Source organism: Mus caroli, chromosome 2 (assembly GCF_900094665.2).
Source record: "Mus caroli chromosome 2, CAROLI_EIJ_v1.1, whole genome shotgun sequence".
NCBI classification, from domain to species: domain Eukaryota; kingdom Metazoa; phylum Chordata; class Mammalia; order Rodentia; family Muridae; genus Mus; species Mus caroli.
The window spans coordinates 1350904-1376097 of NC_034571.1; the positions used below are offsets into that span (position 1 = coordinate 1350904).

Sequence of the window (25194 nt, forward strand, 5' to 3'; positions counted from 1 at the left end):
TGCTCCTCCTGCTCCTCCTGCTCCTCCTGCTCCTCCTGCTCCTCCTGCTCCTCCTGCTCCTCCTGCCCCTCCTGCTCCTCCTGCTCCTCCTCCTGCTCCTCCTGCTCCTCCTGCTCCTCCTCCTCCTCCTGCTCCTCCTGCTCCTGCTCCTCCTCTTCCTCCTGCTCCTCCTGCTCCTCCTGCTCCTCCTGCTCCTCCTGCTCCTCCTGCTCTTGCTCCTCCTGCTCCTCCTCCTCCTGCTCCTCCTGCTCCTCCTGCTCTTGCTCCTCCTGCTCCTCCTGCTCCCCCTGCTCCTCCTGCTCCTCCTGCTCCTCCTCCTCCTCCTCCTCCTGCTCCTCCTGCTCCTCCTCCTGCTCCTGCTCCTCCTGCTCCTCCTCCTCTTCTTCTCTTGATCTTTTAAAACAGGGTTCCTCTGTGTAGCTCTAGATGTCCTAGAACTCACTCTGTAGAACAAGCTGTCCTTGAACTCACAGAGATCTGCCTGCCTCTGCCTCCCAAGTATGAGATTAAAGGTGTGCACCACCACCCCACAGTTTGATGCTTCATTTTGTATGTGTGCCTCTTGCAGGCCACCTTGGAAAAGATTCTCCAAACCTGGAGTTGGCCATAGTTGTTTTGCTGAACATCAGGCATATCAGCTTTGACATTTGAATTGTTTTAGTTCTGTAGCAACTAGCTTTTGATACTAGTCATTAATGCAAGGTTCTTTTACTGTGTGCAAATGAATAGTTTTAACTTGTAAATATTACCTCAACAAACGTCAATAAAAACAAGAGGCAGACCATTGAAGAAGGCTTTTATATATTTAACATAGGATCCAAGGCTTAATTCTAAGATACCATAGAGTCTAATGGTCTTTTAAATTAGTGGCCTCATACAAAAGTCAAAGGCTCAGTAGTTAAGAACACTTGCTTCTCTTCCAGAAGACCTATGTTCAATTCCCACCATCCACACAACAACCCACAATCATTTATAACTCCAGACGCAGGGAATTAGACACCTCTTCTGGCCCTTGGGAGCACTGCATTAATGTAGTATACAAATATGCAAACATTTAAATTAAAATTTTAAAATAAGTCAAAGTTAGTCTTTTACAAGCTGAAGAGTCTCCAATCTGTCCCTTCCTAAAGGCCTTTCTTGCCTGAGGCACTGGGTGTCTACACTCAAAAGCTTAAGTGTGGCCTGACTGTACTCCTGCAGAATGGGTATTAAAATCCTGCAAACCAGAGGAACATCTTCACTGAAGCACAGGACAGGAGGTTATCTGTGCAGTCGAGAGAGGCTGGACGTGCTGACATAATGTTCCTAGGAGGAGACTGATACGAAGGCAGTCCTGAACAAGAGCCTTCTCTGCTGCGTCACTCACTCACCGCCCCTCGGGTTCTTCTTTGGGCCTCCCTGTGTGCTCAGCACATCCAAGGGCTGACTTGCCTGTTTCTCTTATTTGTCAGTGGAAATGCTCACCTTCTCTTCTTACAGGTTTGGGAGGGTTTTTGTTTGCTTGCGTGCTTGCTCTTTGTTTCATTTTGTTTTATTACGAGACAGGAGCTCTCTACTTAGCCCTGGCTATCCTAAAACTCACTATGTAGACAAGGTTGACTTTGAACTCACAAAGATGGGCCTTCCCCTACCTTTTTGGAGTGGTACAAAAAGTGTGTACCACTCCAACCAACATTCTCACTGGATGTGATAATGCAATATTGAGTCCGTAGTGCCAAAAGCCAATGGTTGGGATATAGACAGTTAAGTGAACAGTGCCCAAAATAGTGAGAAAAATGGACCATGCATGTTGATATTTTGACATAGGGTAGACAAATGTGTGTGCTATCATTAAAGGGTTAGGAAACTGTCTTATCTAAAAAATAATATTTTCTCACTTGTATTATTTTCCGTAGCACAGCACAAATAATCTCCTTTTACTTCCGGATGTGTGTTCGGGTTTAAAAAAACAAATCGTATGTGTCACCACTCAGGAAGTTAGCAGAGGGGCTGTTTCTGTTTGAAAACAATTGAATAGCCTCCGAGCTGTCAATCAAGGAGCTATAGGAGCTAATGTTAGGTGGAGTGGGCCCAACACAAAAACTAAAAAGTTCTCATGTGGTCATTATGGGTCAACATTAGTCAACGAGCAGATACTGCCTGTTATGTATGCTAGCTTTCTTCATGTCCCAGTCTCTTGAATGCTCACCCTTCTTGTGTGTGGAATATGTGTACAACATACGTATAGAGCCCAGAGGTCTATATCAAGTGTCTTTCTATATTGCTCTCCACTTTTGAGACAGAGTCTCAAATCTGAACCTCACAGATTAACTAGAGTGACTGGCCATTGGATCCCCATGGATCCATTTTTCAAACTTGAAACACTGTAAATCATTAATGTCAAATCCTCTTGTCCCCTCTTCCCAACCGGGATCACAGACACACATCATCATTGCTGACTTTTAACATGGGTGGTAAGGATCTGAATTCAGGTCCCATCCTTACACAGGAAGCAATTTAATTACTGAGTTACCTCCCAAGCCTATCCTGGGATGCTTTTATTTATACCTTTAAAAAATATATACTTGAGCTACTATAGAAAAGTAATACCCATTTCTTGCTAAAGTCATTGTTAAAAACCAACCAACAACCTCTCCTGGGCATATATCCAGAAGATGTCCCAACCGGTAAAAAGGACACATGCTCCACTATGTTCATAGCAGCCCTATTTATAATAGCCAGAAGCTGGAAAGAACCCAGATGTCCCTCAACAGAGGAATGGATACAGAAATTATGGTACATTTACACAATGAAGTACTACTCAGCTATTAAAAAGAATGAATTTATGAAATTCCTAGCCAAATGGATGGGCCTGGAGGGCATCATCTTGAGTGAAGTAACACAATCACAAAAGAACTCACACAATATGTATTCACTAATAAGTGGATATTAGCCCAAAACTTAGGATACCCAAGTTATAAGATACAATTTGCTAAACGCATGAAACTCAAGAAGAATGAAGACCAAAGTGTGGACACTGTGCCCCTTCTTAGAATTGGGAACAAAACACCCAGGGAAGGAGTTACAGAGACAAAGTTCGTAGCTGTGATGAAAGGATGGACCATTTAGAGACTGCCGTATCCAGGGATCCATCCCATAATCAGCTTCTAAACGCTGACACCATTGCATACACTAGCAAGATTTTGCTGAAAGGACCCAAATATAGCTGTCTCTTGTGAGACGATGCCGGGGCCTAGCAAACACAGGAGTGGATGTTCACAGTCAGCTATTGGATGTATCACAGGGCTCCCAATGGAGAAGCTAGAGAAAGTACCCAAGGAGCTAAAGGGATCTGCAACCCTATTGTTGGAACAACATGATGTACTAACCAGAACCCCGGAGCTCTTGTCTCTAGCTGCATATGTATCGAAAGATGGCCTAGTCGGCCATCAATGGAAAGAGAGGCCCATTGGACTTGCAAACTTTATATGCCCCAATATAGGGGAAGGCCAGGGCCAAAAGAATGGGAATGGGTGGGTAGGGAAGTGGGGGGCGCTATGGGGGACTTTTGGGATAGCATTGGAAATGTAATTGAGGAAAATATGTAATAAAAATATTAAAAATCAAAAAAAAAAAAAACCAACCAACAAACAAACCAAATGCCTGTTGAGTCAACATAAAGAAAATCCAAACTTCCAAGTGGGAGTCTAATCTGACTTAACAGAAAATATCACAGTACTGCACTAAACAAGCTATTAGGGACAATAACTTGATTTTATTTTGGTTTGGGGACATTTTTATCATACGGGAAAGTTATTTTAGGACCCCCACTGACCCATCTCTTTATACTAATCTTGAAAATCACCTCATTATCACCTTCAGTTAGTTCCTGGAATTTTCTGGAAATGTAAGACATTTTTAAATAATTATTTTCATATTGGTCATGTACTGGTCATGGAAGTACATTCATGCCTGTAACCACAGCATCGGGGAAGGCTGAACCTAAGGACCACCCTGTATGTAAAGTCTACCTGCACCACAGAGTGTTCCAGGCCAACATGGGCTACAGAGTGTCTGTCTCATAACAAAAATTGTTCCAATATGATATGATAATAATCGATAACACTTTTCAAACTTGAAACACTGTAAATCATTAATGTCAAAACCCACACCAACTCTGACATAAAGACCCATCAGTACAAGATGGCAAAAGGACCCCTGAGAGAGGCCATGAGGCTTCCTCTCAAGTTATCCTAGTTTTTTTCCCCTCTCTCTTTTCATGGTAGATACATGAATAGAATGCAGTTGATAAGTGTGAAGCTAAGAGCCATTGCTTTGGAATGGCCATTAAAACTGTATAGATCAAAGTATACTGAGAGAGATTCTATTTGAGAATTGTTTGAGTGTCTTCCTTAGCCTAGCTGTTTTTATTTGTGATCTGATTAAAGTGATTTTTTTTTAAATGTATGGGCAGGGAGAGAGTAATCTTGGACAAGTGAATACATCTATACCATAGAACGTTTTGGTAACAAGCTTTATTAAAATGGAATCACTGAAGCTCTGCTGCCCTGGGCTGTCTACTGGGACCTGGAAATGCCTTTGTTACAGAAGTCTAGAGATGCTGATGTTAATCACTAAAGCAAGTCCTTGCAACATAAGCTGTGTTAGTACTTGTAAGTCAACTGAAAAAGACTCTGAGCCACACTTTGTTTATCTGGTGGACTCGCAATTTAGCAAATGCCACACAGTTCAGAAGTAAGGAAAGACAGGGAGTGCTAATGGGCTCAGCGTTCCAGAAAAACACAGTCCCAGCGAGGAAAAGAAGGGAGACTTTGGCTGGCTGGCTGGAAGTTAGCGTCTATGGTATTTACTACTTTTTGTGCTACTCTGACCAAAATACTTTATACAAACAACTGAAGAGTGGACGGATTCATCTGGACTCACAGTTTCAAAGGGTTCGATCTATGGTAGTTTGGCTTCAGGTCCTGGTATGGAACATGATGGTGGTGGGCAAAAGCATCCACAACCTGGCTTAAAGGAAGCAGATCACAGACAGGAAGTAATTTACCTCTGGAATAATTTACCTCTAAAACCCTCCCCCAGGAGGCAACCTACTTCCTTCAGCTAAGCCCCACTCCCAAAGTTTCCAGACATCCAAAATAGCAAGCCCCAGCTAGGGACTGAGCATTTAAAACATGAGCCTGTGGGGACATTTCAGGTTCAAGCCGTAGCAACATCTGCACACAATTAAATGTCCATCTGTGTGAGAGAATCTGAGCTGATGGGGAATGGTCAGTGACTGGGAAGAAACCTTAAGTGGGTCCCATAGATAGCATCTGTAGGGTTCTACTTAGATTTCTTTTCAAAAAGAAAATCCTGCTCTTAGAAACAGAGCCACGTATCACTCCATCAGTAGAGACAAATAGCAGCCCCTCACTAACACAAAAGGCTGATTCCCAAAAGGAGTTTCAGCTGAAACATCTCCGCTACCTTCCAGAAGCCATGTGTTCTTAGTCCCTGGGGAAGTAATTAAAAGCAAAGAGCATAATGACCTCTTAATATTTTATTTTGTATGAGCAGTGGGGCTGCATGGTCACTAGGCTAGAGAGAAAGAGACTTTGGTGAACAAAAAGCAGTATTCTCTTGATTTTTTTTTTCCCCGATCTTTCTTCTTTTGAAGTCTGGTCTGCCCCCTTTGGAAGTGTTATTGGTAGTTAATGTGTAAACTAAAATGGGCTTGCTGAGCTCCGAAAACTCTAGACTTGGAGGTTCTTTTAACAAACTAGAGAATGCCAAGGCATCAACTGGAGCAAGCAATTTAGAAGTTCCTAGAAAAGACAAAATTCTTGTAAAAAATCTTTAAAACATGATATATGCATTCATATACAAAGGCTACCTTTCAAATGACGACAAGGTTATCTTTTTGTCTAGTCGACACAGGATTAAGTGTTGATAACTCTAAGATAACACTATTATATTGGTTACTCTTTCATCTCTATGATAAAATACCATGACCAAAATCAACTTAAGAAAGAGTAATTTATTTTGATTTATGGTTCCAGAGAGACAGAGTTCATGCTGGCAGGAAGGTATGACTTGGCGACAGGATCAGGACGCTGACCGATCACATTTTCATCTACACAAGGAAGCAGAAACAGGGAACAGGAAGTGGACCACCTTAAAGCCCACCCCCAGTGATGTACTTCCTCAGCAAGGCTGTACCTCTTAAATACCCCATACCTGCCCAAAACAGTGCCATTAACTGGAGACCAATTGTTCAACAAAATGAGCCCATGGGAGACATTTCTCACTCAAACCACCACAACTACAAATCAAAGGTTGTAGATTCCTGAAGCCATGTCTTTTTGTTTACACAAACGATTCACATCTAACTAAGCAAGATCAGTTGTTATAAGTCCTTATTAGACCTTTGATCATTTGGTGTCTGTTTTCATACAAATGGGTATTTAGGTGAGGGGCAGAGGAAGTTGTTATAGAGTCTTACTCTGCAACCCAAACTGGCCTGAAACTCAGTATCCTCCTGCCTCAGCCTCCTGAGTGCTAGCATTACAAACAGGCACTGTCATGCCTGACTCCTACAACTGCTGAATTGCCATAAAGGAGAAAATAGCTGTCATTCTCCTCTAGCGAGAGAAATGGATTTACTGAGACTTTTTAGAAAAGAAGTGAAAAAAAAAACCCCACCACAAAACAGAGATTTATTTGGGGAATAGTTCACATTTAGGATACAGCCTTCATAACTTGGGGCCAGCTCTGTCACACTTAAAAACTTCAGCTCCTCTCATGGCTACTTCCCAACTGGGCACGGAGTGGGAGAGATGTCATCTGCTAAACTTGAAGCATACCTCCCAATGAATTGAAATGAATATGACTCTAATATAGGCTTATTGTAAAAGAAAGAGGGTGTGTATGGAGTTTTCTCATGATTTCAAAATGACAAGAAGAGCCATGAATAATTGAGAAGCAGCAGGACTCTGTTATGCCAGCGATGGCTTTGAAAGGGAACAGAACTTGAGAGTCTGAAGTGAAATGTTCATACACAGAGAAAAGTTATAAATGTTTCCAAAAAGCTTTGCTTTGTGCAGAGAGGTCCATTTGAGCTGTTGAGGGTATGATTTACATTTCAAAGCGTAAAAATACATTGATTTATTTTTGCAAGTTAATCCCATTCAAATCCTGTGGGAACCACTCAGATATAAAGTAAGGAGGGAGCTTTGTGTGTGACAGCTTCTCTCCTTTGTTAAATATGGATTTAATCTTGGTATCACATTTTCAGTGAGCTCTGACCATCACAGAGGTTCATGGCATGACACCGTGTCAAATTTTCAGAGTTGAGATCCCCAAGTTAAAGGCTGACATTGCAGAGAAGAAATCAGTTGCTCTCTCTCACGGTTTGAGTGAAATTATTTGCCTGAAATCATAGGCTAAGAAATCCTAACTTGGTTTGCATTTTATGCATTTACAACCACATGAGAAGTTTGCAGAGATTTCCTTGTCACCTGGGAAAATTAAACACACAGAGGAATAAACATTCATATAATCTGGTGATTAGCGTCAGAAATGGAGGACAAACAATCCATGAATGTGTCAATAGCATGATGTATGAGCCCTGGGTACATAGCCAAAAGTCAGAATCCTGCAGGGGAAAATAACCTCTGAGTCCCCAGATGTTTTCCTGGATCTACAGATGTCAAAAGCAGTGACAGAATTTTCGCATATCTATGTATCCCACGTGGAAGACCTCAGTGACATCCTCAAATCTGTCAGCTACCCTGAGCCTGGCTCCACACCTGGGCAAAGAATGGGCTGGGAAGGAAATGGACATATGGTGCCTTTTCCTGTCTTTCATACATCACAATCTCAGTGTTGCCTTGTGTCACCAAAGAGTACAGTAGGGCGGAGAAAGGAAGAAGAAGGAAGTAAAGAGAAGGCCAGGCAGTAGTGGTGCATCCCAGCGCTTGGGAGGCAGAGGCAGGCGGATCTCTGAGTTCGAGGCCAGCCTGGTCTACAAAGTGAGTTCCAGGACAGCCAGGGCTACACAGAGAAACCCTGTCTTGAAAAAACCAAAACCAAAAAAAAAAAAAAAACAGAAGAAGAAGAAGAAGAAGAAGAAGAAGAAGAAGAAGAAGAAGAAGAAGAAGAAGAAGAAGAAGCAGCAGAAAGAGAAGTTAAGAGAAAGTTGGTGTGTAACTTGATTTCTAGGTTGGTTGTACCAAAGGGGAAAAATAAATGCTGACCAGCAATGAATATCTGAAATTTGATGATCCTGATGCTTCCAGATTCAAAATCTCTCAATTTGAAATTTCTCAGGTTTCAGACAAGTGATTAAGTCCTGGTCTCAGGTGGGAATTCACACCGTGGCCTGGCAGGACTGGCATCAAAGAGATCACTCCCTAAACAAAAACACAGACGCCCACAAGTGGTGCTATGTGTCTGTAATGACAGCATTTGGGAGGTACAGGGAAGAAGATCAAGCCTGGTCTACAGAGTGAGTTCCAGGACAGCCTGGGCTACACAGAGAAACCCTGTTTCGAAAAAAACCAAAACCCCCAAAAAAACAGAAACCCAAAAACCCAGAAGAAGAAGAAGAAGAAGAAGAAGAAGAAGAAGAAGAAGAAGAAGAAGAAGAGGAGGAGGAGGAGAAGGAGGAGGAGGAGGAGGAGGAGGAGGAGGACTAATTCAAGGTCAGGTACTGGAGAGATGGCTCCATAGTTGAGGATCGCAGAGAACCCAGGTTCTATTTCCAGGATCCTCAAGGCAGTTACAGATGGTTATCTGTAACTCCAGTTCCTGGAGATTGAATGCCTTCTTTGTCCTCCAGGGGCATCAGGCACACATGTGGTACACAGACAAACCATCTATACATATAAAATGAAGATAAATAATTTTTATAAATTCAAGATGAACCTTGGCAACATAGGGAGTTTGAGGCCAACCTAAACTACATTAGACTGGACCCTTTGGGGTGGGGTGGGAAATGGAGGAGAAGGAAAAGGAGGAAATGGGGGGGGTAGGAGGGAGAGAAGGAGGGAGGGAGGGATGAAGAAATAAAAAGGAGGATGATGGGGAGGGAGGAGGAAGAGAAAAAAGAAGGAAGATAAATGTGTTCATGCCAGGTGAAAGAGATAGTAAAACATACCCATGAGTTAAAAGGCTGGCTGGCCATTAAATAGGTCAAGAAGCATTTGTTTCCTGGAGCCTTGTGGCTTTTGGAAATGTGTACAAAGGACTGTACACTCCTACTCTACTGAGACACATTCTCTTCCCAGAGAACCGTAGCTTTGCAATATGCCCATCAAATATTGAGGACTTAGCTTAGTGCTAGCAGAGCATTCTAATCTCCCGGTTTCTGAGTTTCTGTTTATTCTCTTACCCTACACTAGATTTGTTTTTCAAACGGTGGTTTTAGGGGCCATTCTTCATGGAGTCTTCCTCACTAAGCATACTCCAGAGACTCCAAGCTGTTTCTTCAATGTATGAACATTTCAGTTCACCAAAGGGGAATTTCTTGATTATGTTATTTCCTAGATTTTTTTTTTTTTGGTTTTTCGAGACAGGGTTTCTCTGTGTAGCCCTGGCTGTCCTGGAACTCACTCTGTAGACCAGGCTGGCCTCGAACTCAGAAATCCGCCTGACTCTGCCTCCCGAGTGCTGGGATTAAAGGCGTGCGCCACCAACGCCCGGCTAGATTTTTTTTTTTTTAAGATTATGTTTTTATTTATAATGTGCATGCATGCCCATGAGTGCAGTGTCGCATGAAGGCCAGAAGGGGGCATTGGATTCCCTGGAGCTGGAATTACAGGTGGTTATGGGCTGCCTGGGGTGAGTGCTGGAACCACACTCTGATCCTCTGCAGAAGAAGTGTTCATCCTGTAACCTCTGAGACACTTCTCCAGTCCCTCCCAGACTTTGTTTTTTCTTTTAAGGAAAACATGTGGTAGGTTTAATCAACCCCTTTCTGATGCTTAACTTTGTCCGTGTTTCTTTTAGTGTCTTGGCTAAATATGTTGTTCTTTGATGTGGCAAGTTTTCTGTTAGTCATATTGCTAGAAATCTTGTTCTCTCCTATAGATCACTCAAACATTAGCACAGCATCTCAGCCTACCCTCCCAAGTAAAACCATCAAAGCACTGAAGTACCATTTCTATACTGGCAACAATAGCAGCTACCTAAACTTCTTTTCAATACAATCTAGTTGATGTTCAAAATAAGGCTGGGGGATTTTTTTTCTTTTACAATTAGTTTGTAAGAAAAATTTTTAACTTTTGTTTCTAAAAGTAGACTATGACTATGAACTGTTTTACAGTATGGTTTAGGGTAGTGTATAGCAGACATACTGAACTCTGGGGGAACATCAGTATGGCAACCCTAGACAAGAAACGTGGAAGCTTTAGCACATGTTTTAGGCTCTGTAGAGTCTTAAGGTGAAGCAGCCACCTGCCCAATTACAGTGACTTCTTCCACCCAAGTACTAACAAGGCCCATCCTTCCTATCTACCAAGGTTGGAGGCGCAGTCAGGCTGTAGAACATTCGAATGGCTTTCTGATTTCCAGATGCACATGTTGGCCATATTGACAGGGCTGGACACCTCTAAGAGACTGCAGGTGTTTCTAAACAGCAGAAAGGCAAGCAGAATATGTCTACATACTCATCCTCTGGGGAGGCCTGGGAGTCATGGATCCCTTCCAGAGTATAATGGATTTGGATGGGTGACTTCTCTGTATACTTTTCTGAGTAACCTTGCCCTGGAGGAGAACAAGCGAATCCATGGCAAGCCTCAGCAAGGACGCGCAGCCTGTGGCTGTCATCGGGGATGTTTATTTGCCAACAAACCTGTAGTTGGGAGGGAAAACCGTGTCCTTCAGTTCCTTCCTCAAATGTACTTTAGATGTGACAAGCGGAGGTGCCTGAGCTCCAGTTTCAGCTCCATGAAGATGCTGCTACTCGAAAATAAAACCTTACCCCACACGATTGCTTTTTGATAGTTAAGGACCCACCCTCAGCACTGATGAGCCATTGAATCAGATTTCTGTGTTTGGGTAAATTCACAGTTAAGTGGGCAGAGAAGACCCTCTGCCACCACTGTGGATTCTCAGGTGTTTTGTCAACTGAATGTTGGCTTAAGTTACCCTTCCCTAGCATGCTGATTAAGCCATTGCTGATAACCTCTTCTTCCTAGACACCAGGGGCTTCCTCTTTGAAAAGCTCCAGGGGCTTTGCACTGTCTCTTGCAGCACCTTGGATCCTACTAAGCTACCATTGAAGGTCCCTGAAATCCTGTTTCCAAATTATCTTTCCTGTCCCATTATCCCTCACATATCAGCCACTTTGATTGGGCTCTTCTAATCAGGTTACACGCCTGCCTTGATAGTAAGCATGACCTCTGTACCCCTTTTTACATAGCCTCACCCTCAAACCCTGTTTTTACACTAAACCCAAAAAGGCTTTTATGTCCTCAAAACTCTTCCATTGCTTGTTTAAATTAATATAATCTCTTTCTCTACTCACACTGTTGGTTATCTTTGAATGAACATCTCTCATTTTCTTTTTTCCATTTATTCACTTTACATCCCAATATCAACACCCCCCCCCTCCTCCCAGTTCCCTGTCACACAGCTCCCCCGACCCCTGCCCTCCCCTCCCCTCTCCTCCTCCTCTACCACCATGAGTAACCATGAGGGCCCTAGCTTATGGCCAGTAGATGACAAACCCTTTCCGTACTACCAAGACTATAATGGCGCAAGCTTTTGGGTACATGGAACCAAACAATTCAAAGTTGAGAATCCCTTTCTGATTGGCTGCTTCAGGATGAATATATGAACATTCCTGTCCATATTTCTTAGTAAATTTGGGAAGGGCCAGCAACTCTAATCTTACTCAACAGGCAGATGATACCTAGACACCACTGAGATGAACTTGGATTCTGACATGATTTTCCCCAGTTGCATTTGGTGGTGGAGCTGCTGATGTCACTGCTGGTAGTGTTGTTTCCACTCCTGATACAAAGAACTTTTGATCCTTAAGTTGACAGCAGAGGTTTTAAGGGTGATTGCTCTCCGGTCCCCCCTGGAGCTCTTCACCTGTGTCTGTGACCTCAGTCCCATTCCCCTCTTCTTCTCCTCCTCCCCCTCCTCCTCCTCTCCCTCCTCCTCTTCCTCCTTCCCTCCACTCCTATTTATGTGTTGATCTCCTTTCTGTTGCTTTTATACAGTATAGTCCAGGCTCCTGGTAGCCAGTGTTTACCTAGCTTTATGTGAATAACACAAAAAGCTGCCAGCATCCTAGGCTAGTGCTATGGATCTAATGCAAGTCTCCACAAGATGAACCCTGGCAAGCCCAGCTGATAACCCTGAGGCTTTGGGGGTGGGCCCATTGCAGGAGACACTATTTAAATACAGGAACCATGTCCAAGTGTATATTGTTAAAGGCTCTAGAAATTGAATGTAGGTATAGACATCAGGGACCCCTGGCATAAAGGTCTGCAGAACTGCTAAGTGACTAGACATGGGTGTATGTAACCCTTGGACTGTGGTTACACAGCTGTAACAATAGCTTAGCACAGAAGAGTAAACTTAGAACATTAAGAGACCTGTTGGCAACTTTATTTTTGTAACTCTGATTGGATAGAATGAGTAAGAGCCTTGTAGGTGATAGAGTAATTGTTTCAAAGTGCCAGAGGTTGATCAGGCTTGGTACTCTAGAGGGCAGTTAGGCATCTGAAGAAGGTTGGGTGGAACAGTGGAGTTTAAACTTTCTTCCAACCCTGAGCATGAGTGAGTTTATGAGGGATGACACTTGGCTTCCCAGACCAGCTGTATCAATCCTCCTGATAGGAGAATCTGAGAATCTACTTCCCATGTGCTAGGTGTTCTGCAGGCTTGTTCAAAGGAACAGTTGTTTACACATCACGCTGATGAAAGAGTTTCCAGAAGGGGGCGAATCTAAGCCAAGACTATCAGTACTGTGTATCATGGAGGCAGAAGGCGAGTGCTCCAGGGATGCGCTGGGCTGAGTCCTTTTCTAGTCTGTGAGCCCAGCTGCAAGGCCCTGGAAGCTCCTCCTGGGAGACACCCATGGAATCCCTTTCTTCTCACATCCATGTCTGATGCTGCTCAGAACCCAGCACACAATAGTGTCCCAGTGAGCGCACAGGTTCCGAGGCTTCCTAATGAGTGCATCCTAGGCTCTGCACTGGACAAAGAAACCCCACAGCTCCATGTGCCCTGTGCTCTTTCTCTGTCGTATCACATAAACAAAGACAAAGCCCCCTTGTTTCCATCACCGGCCATCATAAGGGAGCAGATGTTGGGCTCTCAGTGAGTCAGGTCCTATGCAGCAGGGCAGTTAATTTCTCAGAGGGTGATGTGATGTTTCTTGACGTTCTCTTTCAGCAATGAGGTGGTGAGAAGTGATCTGAAAAAGCTGCCAGCCCTACCCACCCAAGCCCTGAAGGAACACCCCTCCCTGGCCTACTGGTAAGACCCCAATCCAGAACCTTCACAGGAACAAGCCTCCCTTCCTCAGGGGCAGAGTTCATCCACCACATGCCTCCTCCCCGCCCATGTCGAGTTACTTAGGAGTTCAGAACTGGTTTCAGAGTCAGAGGTAGTGGTTTATACCTAAAATGCCAGGATTCTGGGAGGCTGAGGCAGGAGGAGTGCAAGATCCAGGTTGGAATGCTGTCTCTGGGATGTGGGCGGTCTGCGGGCTTGGAGAAACGGGCATTATTGCTTTGGTAGCCGAAGAAGGAGGTTGCTTGCTTTCTCCCTGGTGTTTCCTATCTATCTCCTGATTTAGCCTCCGTTGTCACTTTATGCCATAGTCCACCTGCAGAGCCCTGAATTGCTCAATTCCACGTGATATAGGCATTCGTGGTTGGACCTGCATGGAGCTGGGCTCGAATTCCTAAATTCCAGGAGTATTTTAGAATCCTACTGGGCACTTCTGTGCTGACCTCAAGTCTCACAAGGACAGAAACAGTTCCCTGGTGTTTCTTCTGATGCCTTCTCAGAAAGCAATGTAGCTGCTGATTGTATAAGTCATAATCACGGCAGGACACTTGGTGATATTGGACCACAACCACAGATTCTCAGAGAGCTGATGCAGGAGGATTGTAAATTGAAGCCCTCCCCAAGCTACAGAGTGAGCTCAAAGCCAGCAACTTAGTGAGACCTTGTCTCAAAAAAATTTTTTAGGGGTTGAGATATAATTTAGTAGTACAAGTTTGCCCAGTGTGTATGAGGCCCTCCATACAAGAAAGGGGGGGGAGGGAAGGAGAGGGGAGGGGAACAAAAAGCACTGAAGAAGTTGGCCGTAGTAAACCACAGCACATAGCACACTGCACACTTATAAATGCATTCTAAAATTTTTGAACTAGTATCCTACCCTGTCTAGACACTTCCAACAGTAAAGAAACCATCTATTCCCTTATTTAAGTAGACTTAAGTTGCCTTTCCATGGGACAGGTCAGGTAACACAGAGCTCTTTAGTGACATGAAAACACCTTTCTCTGAGAAGCCCCACTCCTAGAGAGCTGGACTCAAAACTGTGAGCCCCTATCAGTGTCCACCCTTTAGTACATCACTGACCTAACCTAGCATCCATCTTCATTCGGTAATGTAAATAAAGAGCAAGCTATACCAAGGACTCCCAATTCAAAGCCAATCTGGGTGAGTTGAAGGCCAGCCTGAGCTACATAGTGAAACATTGTCTCATTTAAAGAGATGATGCTGACAACCTGAGAGGCTACAAGTTCTCATGAGTTACATTCGCAAGCTGTGATGCTGGTAGACCGTCTGGAGTCAGGATCAGCTTGGACCTAATTCATCCCTCAGTCCTTGTCTTCATTTACTGTCTAACATGGTTAAACCAACCCCAAAGTCAATTGCTGAGTTCCCCCTTCCTCCTCCTCTTCTTACCATTCTTACATTGTCTCCACCAGATCCTCTGTGTTCACACTATTAGGAATACAGAAAGCCTTCCTCTTGGCTCTGCTTTCTGCCTTTTATCAACTCGAACATCTCTACCTGAACAGTTTGTCCACAGCCTTCTTACCAGAACATCCTTTAGTCACATGACCAAGCCAGCCCTTCCCTAAGGCCTTACCCAGACACATGTGTGTGCAGACAGCAGTCTAACGCACCACCAGGAGAGAGGCAGAATGCGGAAGCTGGACACCCTCTGTGCCACACCCAGCTGCAAACGAATCAGTAGCATGGACCATCCTGATGCTAAAAGAATCCATGGCCTTTCCCTCTGCCCCACCCTGATGTCTTGTACAGCTGCTTGCGGCTGTCTCTGATTTCTCAACCTATTTCAGTGAATTTCTAAAAAGCAAGGACTTAAGTGGGGGAAGGTGCCATCTGTATAGATCTAGCACAAAAGAAGAAGCTAGAAGACAGAGCTTCTCTCTGCTCACTCAGCCTCACCACTCAGCATCACAGTTGACCATGACCCCTGTTCCTTCTCCTCCATGCCATGCAGTCTCCGGTGGCCCTCGTCATTCATTAACCAAGGCTGTAGATTCCTCATTCTTCCTGGCTTTTCATTCCCACTGGCACACAGAGATACAGGGACTGTCCTTTGTGCCAAGACCTGGTCACTGGAAGTCCATTTGCATGACATTCTGGTAAAGTTGTGGGTTTCATCACAGTACCAGACAGGTCTGTGAATTGTGAGGTTGTAACTAGAAGGCATACAAGATTCACAAGCATACTGAGCCACGGGACCAGTCTCCTTTCCCCTATGCAGGGATTTCATGTGATGCTATGTGATGGCATCCCTATCAAAGAGGCATCTTAACAGGATAAGGTGGTATGCCCAGCATTACAGAACAAAGAGGCACTAGGGTCTGCCTGGCTTCTCCATCATGAGCTTGATTATAGATTGTCAGGCACCCCAATCACCTCTACAGTATATATAAGGACTGACACCCTGTCTCTGTAGTCTGACAACTCCTCCAAGATAGGGAACCCCATCACCAGCATCAGCACCACTGCCCCTCCTGCCAGTCGTGCTGTTTCTGTGGCTCCTTATCTGTGGAGGAGTAATGTAATTTTCCAACAAGACCTCTGCCCTGGTGATGCACATTACAACATACCCTACAGCCAGCTCTTGGGGCTCAATTTTCTATAACAGTGAGTTTTCCACTGTAATTCTGTCCAGTCTTTAAAAAGATCAGACATATTAGGGACACCATCTGCAGATTGAGGAGCACCTATCCCTTCTACAGGTTCAAAAGACAGGTGGGAATAGGATAGAGCAGGGCTGGGACAGGCTTGATGAGACTCACGTGACAGGCCCCTGTTGGCTTAATGTAGAGAAAGAAGTGGAGAAACCGGAGGTGAGAGGAGGTCACCTCTGTGGCTTACCAGATGGCTCCAGGCAGCAGGCAGCTGGATGAGGCTGGGGGCGGCAGCACTTCTTGCAGCTGTCAGGCCCCATGAGACCTTGTGGTCCGGTCAGTGTTTGGGACTTTGTGCTATGGATGTTTTCCAAGCCTTGCTTACATTCACAACACTGTATTGACTTTCAGTCTCCCAACCCCACATCAAGGATGCTCACTCCCAGAGCTAGAAAAGAAGTAGGCTTGAGTCTCCATTGGTTGGCTTGACCACAGATTTGGAAGTTGACCTCATCAAAATCACAGTTGTGTGGTTGGAAGCGTGCCACCATAGGTCATAAACTTACAAAATCCTAGAAGAGATCCTAGAAGAGAACCTAGATAAGAAGGAAAACAGAATAAATGTAAGAGAGGGCTCCACCTAAATTGTGGGAATTTATTGTGGACACCCAAGATCAACTAACGAAGTGTCAAATATAACCCTTGTAACTCTCATATGCCCTGTCATGGAGCAATTACAGAAAACTAAAAGAGTGCCCTTGATGGTGGTTGAAGAAATGACTGAATCAGTGGGATTCAAAGTCAAAGCTATGGGAGAGGGTATGAAGGATGAAACTTTTAGGGCTGTCCTTAGGAGGTGGGACACAAGGGCTTTTGCCAATGACTATCTCCATTTCTTTCTTTTCGCTGGCTCTGTGGTCCCTGAGGCTATAGTGCGAGCTGCCATTGTTCCCACCTATCTTGGTATCCATCATGTGTCCCAGGAAGGCTGTGCTGTTACCCCAGCCACAGGCTATTCTGTCAAAGCAAATTTTGGCTAGCTGTTGTCATGAAGGAGCCATCTAATCTCCTGTTAATTTTAGAAGTAAAAACCTCAGAAGATAAATGCGCTGTAACCCCGTTCTATTAGCTAGTGTGTTGTTCTCCCTGGGAATTTTATTAACCAGAGCCAAGATCTGAGTCCATGACTACTGAGAAAAGTTTGGCCTGAACATTGGGTAGGAGCAACATTACCATACTGCCCCAGATCTTGTGTGGACAGGACCTGCAAATGGGGTTTGTCAGAGGGAGAGCTGAGCATGTTTAACCACAATGTCTTCTGTGAGTGGTACCAAGTTTTTTTTTTCATCTTTTCCTTTTCCATGGTATCTAGCAAAGAACACCCCCTCCACCCCCACTGCCAAGCCTGCATGCCAGTCTTACCCAACTGACTAGCAGTCTGAGATAAAGATAACATGAGTCCTCTGAGGAGAAAGCAGGCTTTTCTATGTCCCACCAAGTCTTTTAGATGTCACATGAGCAGCATTGAGAAATGTCATTTCAGGACACAATTATTCTCCAGCAGTTGCTTCCTCTGAGGTTCTCGGGAGGATGGACATTACAGTGTCTTAGTGCTGTGTGTGGGTGGGATGCTTGTCTCTAATGCCAGAATCCTTTCCTCTGATTCTAGTGAAGACAGAGTCATTGAGTACTACAAGAAGCTGAATGGCCAGACGAGGGGACAAGCAATCGTGAAGTAAGTGGCCCTTCCAAATGCTCACTACAGTTGTGTTTGGGAGGTGGGAGACAGCTCAGTCAGTAAAGTGCTTGCACTGTAGACAGAAGGATCCCCGATTCAGATCCCTAGAAGCCACATAAAAAAAAAAAAAAACAGGCATGGCAATGTGCATTATATAATGCCAATACTGGGAAAGCAGAGGCAAGCAGGTCCCTCACTAGACAGCTAGCCTAGCTCAGTCAGTGAGCTCCACACCACTGAGACCCCATTTCTGATGTGGAGAGTGATAGAGGAAGACATCCAACATCAGCTTACACATATGTGCACTTGTCTATGCAGATGCACAGACCCATGAACACATGCACACATATACACAACATACACACAAGATGATGTTTGAATGTTAATAGGCCATATATCAAGGCTATTGATTTCTACTTGGAAAGATATATAGGAAGAAGGAAGTATATAGTAAATTCCAAGTTACTATCCACTTCTGAACCTCATAGCACACAGCAAAAGAACATGTATATGATAGCACTTGTGCTTACTAACCGTTATGTGCACTGTTTGTGTGCTCTCTGCAGCTACATGAGTATCGTGGAGTCTCTGCCAACCTACGGTGTTCACTATTATGCAGTGAAGGTAAGTGAACTCATTTGCTGAAGCCTGTCCATCCTGTCCTGAAAAAGCAAGCAAGCAAAAAGAAGATTCTCTTCTTTTCTAACCTGAAGATCTTGAGGGAATTGGAGTTGGCGGAGGTTGGCTTGGTCAGAAAGATCGCTTGCCAGGGGAAATTGAGGAACTGAATTTGATCCCTAGTGTATTCCCACTCGATAGGGTAACCCTCAATATTTTTTTCTTTTGTGAAGCAATATAATAAATCTCTACTTCCTTTCGGTCTCAGAGGAGTCCTGGGAAGTCAGGGCTCTGGGGCGTCTCACTAGAAAAGTTCTATCAAGTACAAGGAACTAGAACCCAAACACACTCGTGGCAGTCTATTGTGTTTCTCTTGGAGGTCTGATGCCACACAGTCAGCTTTCCAAGGAGGAGGACTGGGGCCATTGAAAAAGCCCGAGACTAGCCGGGCGTGGTGGCGCACGCCTTTAATCCCAGCACTCGGGAGGCAGAGGCAGGCGGATTTCTGAGTTCGAGGCCAGCCTGGTCTACAAAGTGAGTGCCAGGACAGCCAGGGCTACACAGAAAAACCCTGTCTCGAAAAACCAAAAAAAAAAAAAAAAAAAAAAAAAAAAAGCCCGAGACTGTTTTCTTGAATGTGGCAATGTCATCTGCAGTGTGACATCAGCTTCATTCTACCCTGTTCCATCCACGCTCTGCCACACTGCAAGCTCGTCCTCGCATGATAGACAAACATGCCTGCTTTTCTCAAGCCTAAGTTACAGTGTCAAGAGCAGGGTGGCATGGCCTCTAGGAATTTTTCTTCCAGATGAGAAAGGAGAATCTCTTCAGAACCAGCCCATAGGAATGCTGTACAGGAAGGTGTGGCCCCTCACCCCAGAATAAAGTACAGTATGAAAGGGGCTCAGCATCCCTGGGCCAGAGCTCAGCACCCTGACCACTGTGTCACTGGGTTTCCCCTTGTTTTACTCATGGAAGTCAGTGCCATGGCACATGCGCCTCCCAGAGACAGCAATGGGGGTCAACATAATGATCTTATGCTACATATATGTCTGTCTGTTTATCTATCTCTATCTATCTAGAGAGGTAGGTAGGTAGGTAGATAGATAGGTGAGTAAATAGATGATAGATAGATAAATGATAGATATAGGAAATATATATATATAATATATATATATATACACACACATATTCATACACACACACACACACACACTCCTAGCATGCACAAAGGCTCTGAGAGCAATCCTCAGTGCTGCAAATAAATTAATTAATTTTAAAAATAGGTTAATTTGCCAGGTGTGGTGGCGCACACCTTTAATCCCAGCACTTGGGAGGCAGAGGCAGGTGGATTTCTGAGTTCGAGGGCAGCCTGGTCTACAAAGTGAGTTCCAGGACAGCCAGGGCTACACAGAGAAACCCTGTCTCGAAAAACAAAAAACAAAACAAAAAAGAAAACCAACCAACCAAACAAAAAGGTTATTTTTTTTAAAATGGAGTTGGGTAGCTCAGTGCTAGAGTCCATATTTAATGTGTGAAGTCACAGATTCAATCCCCAACACACACACAAAAGATTATTTAAAAAACTTACATATTCCTGGAACTTCAAATAATCCTTTGTTTTCAAATGTTATTTCCTTTGTCTTTAATCTCTGTGATTACCTCTTTAAGAGGTAAAGGTGGGGGCTGGAGAGGTAATGCTTTATTGGTAATCGTTAGGACCGGAGTTCAGGTCCCCGGCACCCAAGTCAAATGTCCAGTGCTGATGGGCCAGAAACAGAGGGGGCCCCAGGGCTCTCTAAGCAGCCAGTGCTAGCCACCAGTGTCAGCCTCTGGTCTCTACACGTCAGTCCATGCATGTGCATACACACCTGTATACACGCCAACAGGCATACATGCTTATACCAAAGAAGTAAAGAAGTAATTAAGTTAGGGATACAGGTATCCTAGCTGTGATGCTGCTTAGAAACAGAGCCAACCGCTCAGCTCAGGCTTGGTCCCCAGCACTGTTCACATAACTGAGCAAGCACCGGTGATGGAAGCATCTGATAAGATATAAAGTAGAGATGAGTCCCTTCTATTCCAGAGACACTGCCTTTTCCCTTGTCGTCAGATGAGCCAGGAAATCCCCTCTGGGTCTTCATTTGCCTTCTCCAGCCCCATGTTAACCTGTACTTCTTTTGACATCCTAGGACAAGCAGGGGATACCATGGTGGCTGGGACTGAGCTACAAAGGAATTTTCCAGTATGACTACCATGATAAAGTGAAGCCAAGGAAGGTAAGGGTCCCTCTTCTGTGGGTCTAGGGGTTCTCTTTTGAGAGCAGAAGGAATATATGGGAATTAACATTGTACAGCCTAAGGGCTCACCAACCCAGGCTAATGTGCACGTATATATAAATTACTCCACTGTAATCCTATCTGAGTTTCCTGGGTAAATATTTTTCTCTCCCTGTCTCTAAGAAAACTTTAGGTGTTATAATTATCTAAGGTATGGCGTTTGGCTCCATTCTCCAAGAGCAGATGGGCAAACAGGCTCTGAGCGGCTGTCATGTATGTTCTTTTTCCTGGGAGGCTACATGTTTTGGCAAAATGGAGGAACATTTTCTCTCTTGAATCCCAAGGCCACTCTGAGTTCTCCCTGGTGGTTTTTGGAATAAGGTCATAGGTCATAGGTCAAGGAGAAATGAAAAAAAAAACTAAGTAAAGAGTAACAACTACCTTTTTGGCATCACAGAAGTAAGCAGAGACTAGAGTCACCTGCCCCAGAGAAAGGGAAGTCAGGTCACTGGGACGGGACTCGTGTTTGAATTTTATTTTCATTGACACACTTTCCCAAGGCCAGAGCAAACAGAAAACTTACAGTGGAGAAGTGCTTTGGGGGTGAGAATGGACCGCTGGTCCATTGCACACTCCCAGACTGCTACCCAAGCTTCTGTATTGTGACTAGGACAGAAACATGTCTAGGCTGACCGCACTCTATGCACATCTGGGCTGACCACACTTTATGAAGTTAGCACTTGTCCTCTTAGTCGCCTTCTTCATTGAATTTATATGGGGAAATAGTGTGGTAGAAAGAATTTCACTCACTTGATCATTTCCGTTCCAAGGACAAACGATGGAGGAGCTTTGTGTGGCAAGCTCCAAAACCTCTCTGTTTTCCACTCACACACAAGAAATCAATGGTGCCCCGGCCCCAGCCCGCAATCCTGCTTTAACCATAGACCTATACCCCATCCTCACTTTGTCTCTCCTGGTACTTTTCTCCGCCTGGCCTCTCTAATGCTGTCCCTGAGTTTTCTTCTCCTTCACCCAACCCCTTCCTCTCCAGCCAGCCAGATGGGTCCTTTATGTTTTATTTTACTTGGAAATGACAAACACGGCCCCATCACCTCTCACAGACTCCTGGCTGCAATCTGTGCAACTCTGCTTTGTCCTTTTTTGGGGAGGGGGGGGGCGGTGTAGCTTTTGACATTGTCAGTAGTGCGCTTGATGGACACCCAGGGAACTGTAGTGAGTAGTAGGCACTTAGGTATTCAGTTGGAGCTTAAGAGCATAGAGAATTTCCAAAACCTAATTGAACCCAGGCCAGCATGGCTAAGACCCACAGTAGAATTCAGTCTTGCCCTCTAAGCAGTCTGTCAATGGCTCTCAGTATTGTGAGCTGTTCTGTTCACCATGGTTGTGTGTAGGAGAATTTTTTCTTACTCTCTCTTAAGTGTAACTCTAATGAAAGTAATACAATAGCCCTTGATAAATGTAAAACACCAGAGACACATAACATGGGCTCAATAAATCTTTATTAGTAAGACCCGGTTTGGTTTCCAGTGCTCACAGAAGGTTCTTAAAGAAGAAAAAAAAAGTTATCAACAGAGCATCAGAGGAGAGGGAAAGACTGACAGTTGGATCCCAGAAAAGTCACCAGCATTCATAGAAATCCCTGGGAGACAGGCTGATGATGATTGGGTGGTCTCAGGTACAATCTGGGGGTCCTTGGGAAATGAATGCTGAGTATAAAGTTAGGGAAAGTACTTTCAAACCCCCATCAGGCCAAGTGATACATCTTCTTCATCAGCTGTGCGTATGGTGTGTGTGTGGGGGGGGGGTCCATGTGTCTAAGATGTTCGTGGGGCTCAAGGGCCAAACTGAAGAGTGCACAAGAGCCATAGTTGTGAAATCCTACCCACCGGGAGACTCCAGGAGGAGTCCTTTTTTTTTTTTTTTTACAGGATATCATTAGCATCACAAATCCTCTTTTTGTTGTCTGTAGGAAATAGGAGAGGCTCTGAGCAACTCAGAGCTTTGGAACAAGTGCTGAAGATGCACACACCTGGCAGAGAGTTAGCATTGCATGTTTGCATATAAAGCGATCCAAGTCCCTCCTTGGTGACTCCAGACCACCGAGGGTCAGAAACTCTCTGGGTCCACCCTGTCTCTCTCTGACCTTCCACTATACGTGTAGAAAGCATTGCAAGGATATCCACAGGTGTCTGGAAATAGCCACGGTCTATCACGACACCCCCCTACCCCCACCCCCACCCCCACCCCGTGCTTCCTGTACTCCAACTTGTGAAAAGGTGGACAGGCAGAGCAGGTGTGGCTGCATCCCTAGATACTGAGAGCTGGAGTGTTCCCAAACACAAGAGGACGAGTGAGCTACAGGAGGGATGGCCTCCAGGTGGTAGCATGCCCTTCTGGCACTGGGGCCAGGTACATCTCCACCACCTTAAACCTCCAGGGGTGCTCAGGGGATGATCAGTGCCAAGATCTAAGTACCCAGGGGCATCTGTGGCAAGAACTGCCTCTCCTGCCCGGGCAGCTCTTCCCACCCAGCAGTAAACAGAAGCCCTCACTGACACTCTGACCGACTTACAGCAGCTGTCACGTGGCACCATCATACTGAGCACCAACCTTCAGGTTGAGGCAATGGCGATGTTAGGCACTCCCTTTCTTTGAAGGGCTGAGGGCTCTCCCATGCCACCTGTGAGCATCCATACAGGTGTTCCCATAGGGCTCATGAAAAATGTCTCTCTAAATCCCTGAGAGTCCAGAGGTAATGGCCATCTCAAATCAGACAGACAGTAGGTTGATCCTAGTTCTCTGGGTGAGATGCAGTTCACCATTCTGGTTTCAGTATCTACCCTATGTCAGAGTCCCACTCTGAGTAGCTTTGGAAAAGTGAACTGCAAAGGGGGCGTGGGGGTGGAGGGGGCAGCTCGGCTGGGGTAAAAGAAAGAGCTATGCTTCCTGCTGTTCATAACCCACAATGCAGGACCTGGATCTCTCCAACAAGCAGATTCTTCTCTTCCTAAGTACAGCTCTGGGCTTCGTTTCAAAACCTTTCTGAAAAGCCAGGTGGGTGCTGTGGCACAAGCCCATAACCCCAATACTCTGACTGGGCAGCTATCGGTCATCCAGGGCCACATATCAAGATCCCGCCTCAAAACAAAACAACAAAAAAACCCAAAAGTAAAACACAGAAAGCAAACAAAATTTAAATTTAAAGCAAAACAAAAACAAAATTCTTTTCTAGTTCCCCTCCCCCAGCACAGCCCTAGTGTGTTTGTCAGAAACAGTGAGGCACATAGGGGCCTTTTGGACTTGTGTTTTGTCTTTTGAATGTGTTCAGAAAAAAAATCAAAAGTTCTAAATGAAGACAGGGCAGGAGCCTGGAGGCAGGAACTGAAGTCGGGGGCTGCTTACTGGCTTATTCTCCAGGGCTTGCTCAGTGTTCCTTCCTATACACCAAGACCACCTGCCCAGGAGTGGGACAGTTCACAGTGAGCTGGGTGTTCCCATACGGCTCATTAATCAAGGAGGTGCCATAGGCAATTTGATGGAGGTGTGTTCTCATTCGAATGACCCTAGCTTGTGTGAAGGTGACAAAAACTGCTCAGCACAAACGCTGTGCACAGAAGACTCATCCCCCAAATGCCCGAAAGTAGCAGCAAATGGGATTTAAAACAATGAAATCTGCCACGGGTGTGCATTCCCCTCTGCAACGCTCCTTGCTTGAATGCATGAGGTCGTGTATAAAGACGAGGCAGAACCCCCAAAAGTTGCTGAGAATACATTATAACATGTCCTGTGAGCTTTTGCAGACACCCTCCACCCACTCTCAGGATTCCACCAACCTCGCAGATTTCACCTCCTGCCAATCATCACATACCACATTCCAATAAGAAACATCCCTTAGCTAATATCACTCTTGCCAATGGGCAGTTGTCCTGGCTATCTTTGTTATGATGTAGAATCAGAGGAGGGAATGACACACATACACACATGTACACACATGTACACGTCTGTCTTGGCTTAGCAATAAAAGTGAACAAGGAGAGGATCATGAAGAGCAAAGGTCACCCTTCCTCTCCATGGGTTATGGTCTCCTGTTTCCTCCCAGCTGCTAACCACCTTTAACATTTGTGTAGAAATAACTCACTGCCTAGGTTGCTCTTGACCTCCGGATTAATGAAATGGTACCCAGTGGTCATTTGGCCCTGAGGGTCAATATCAGGCTACCTCCTAGTTTGCATTTGTGGTCAAGTACTGAGACTTTCAGCACATTAAAACCTGAAACCCGCTAAAGCTTTGCCGGGCGTGGTGGCGCACGCCTTTAATCCCAGCACTTGGGAGGCAGAGGCAGGTGGATTTCTGAGTTCGAGGCCAGCCTGGTCTACAGAGTGAGTTCCAGGACAGCCAGGACTACACAGAGAAA

General features: G+C 45.0%; 1 protein-coding gene across 8 annotated transcripts in view; it reads left to right on the forward strand.

Annotated features, from left to right (window-relative positions):
* The window catches only part of Frmd4a (FERM domain containing 4A), a 584600-nt gene that overhangs the window by 487218 nt on the left and 72188 nt on the right, over window positions 1-25194 (forward strand). For all 8 annotated transcript variants that reach the window (XM_021186444.1, XM_029471433.1, XM_029471435.1 and 5 more), the window contains 4 exons: window positions 13393-13476; window positions 17794-17859; window positions 18429-18486; window positions 20673-20759. In XM_021186444.1, the coding sequence (XP_021042103.1) occupies window positions 13393-13476; window positions 17794-17859; window positions 18429-18486; window positions 20673-20759 (295 nt within the window). The remainder of the gene's footprint in view (window positions 1-13392; window positions 13477-17793; window positions 17860-18428; window positions 18487-20672; window positions 20760-25194) is intronic.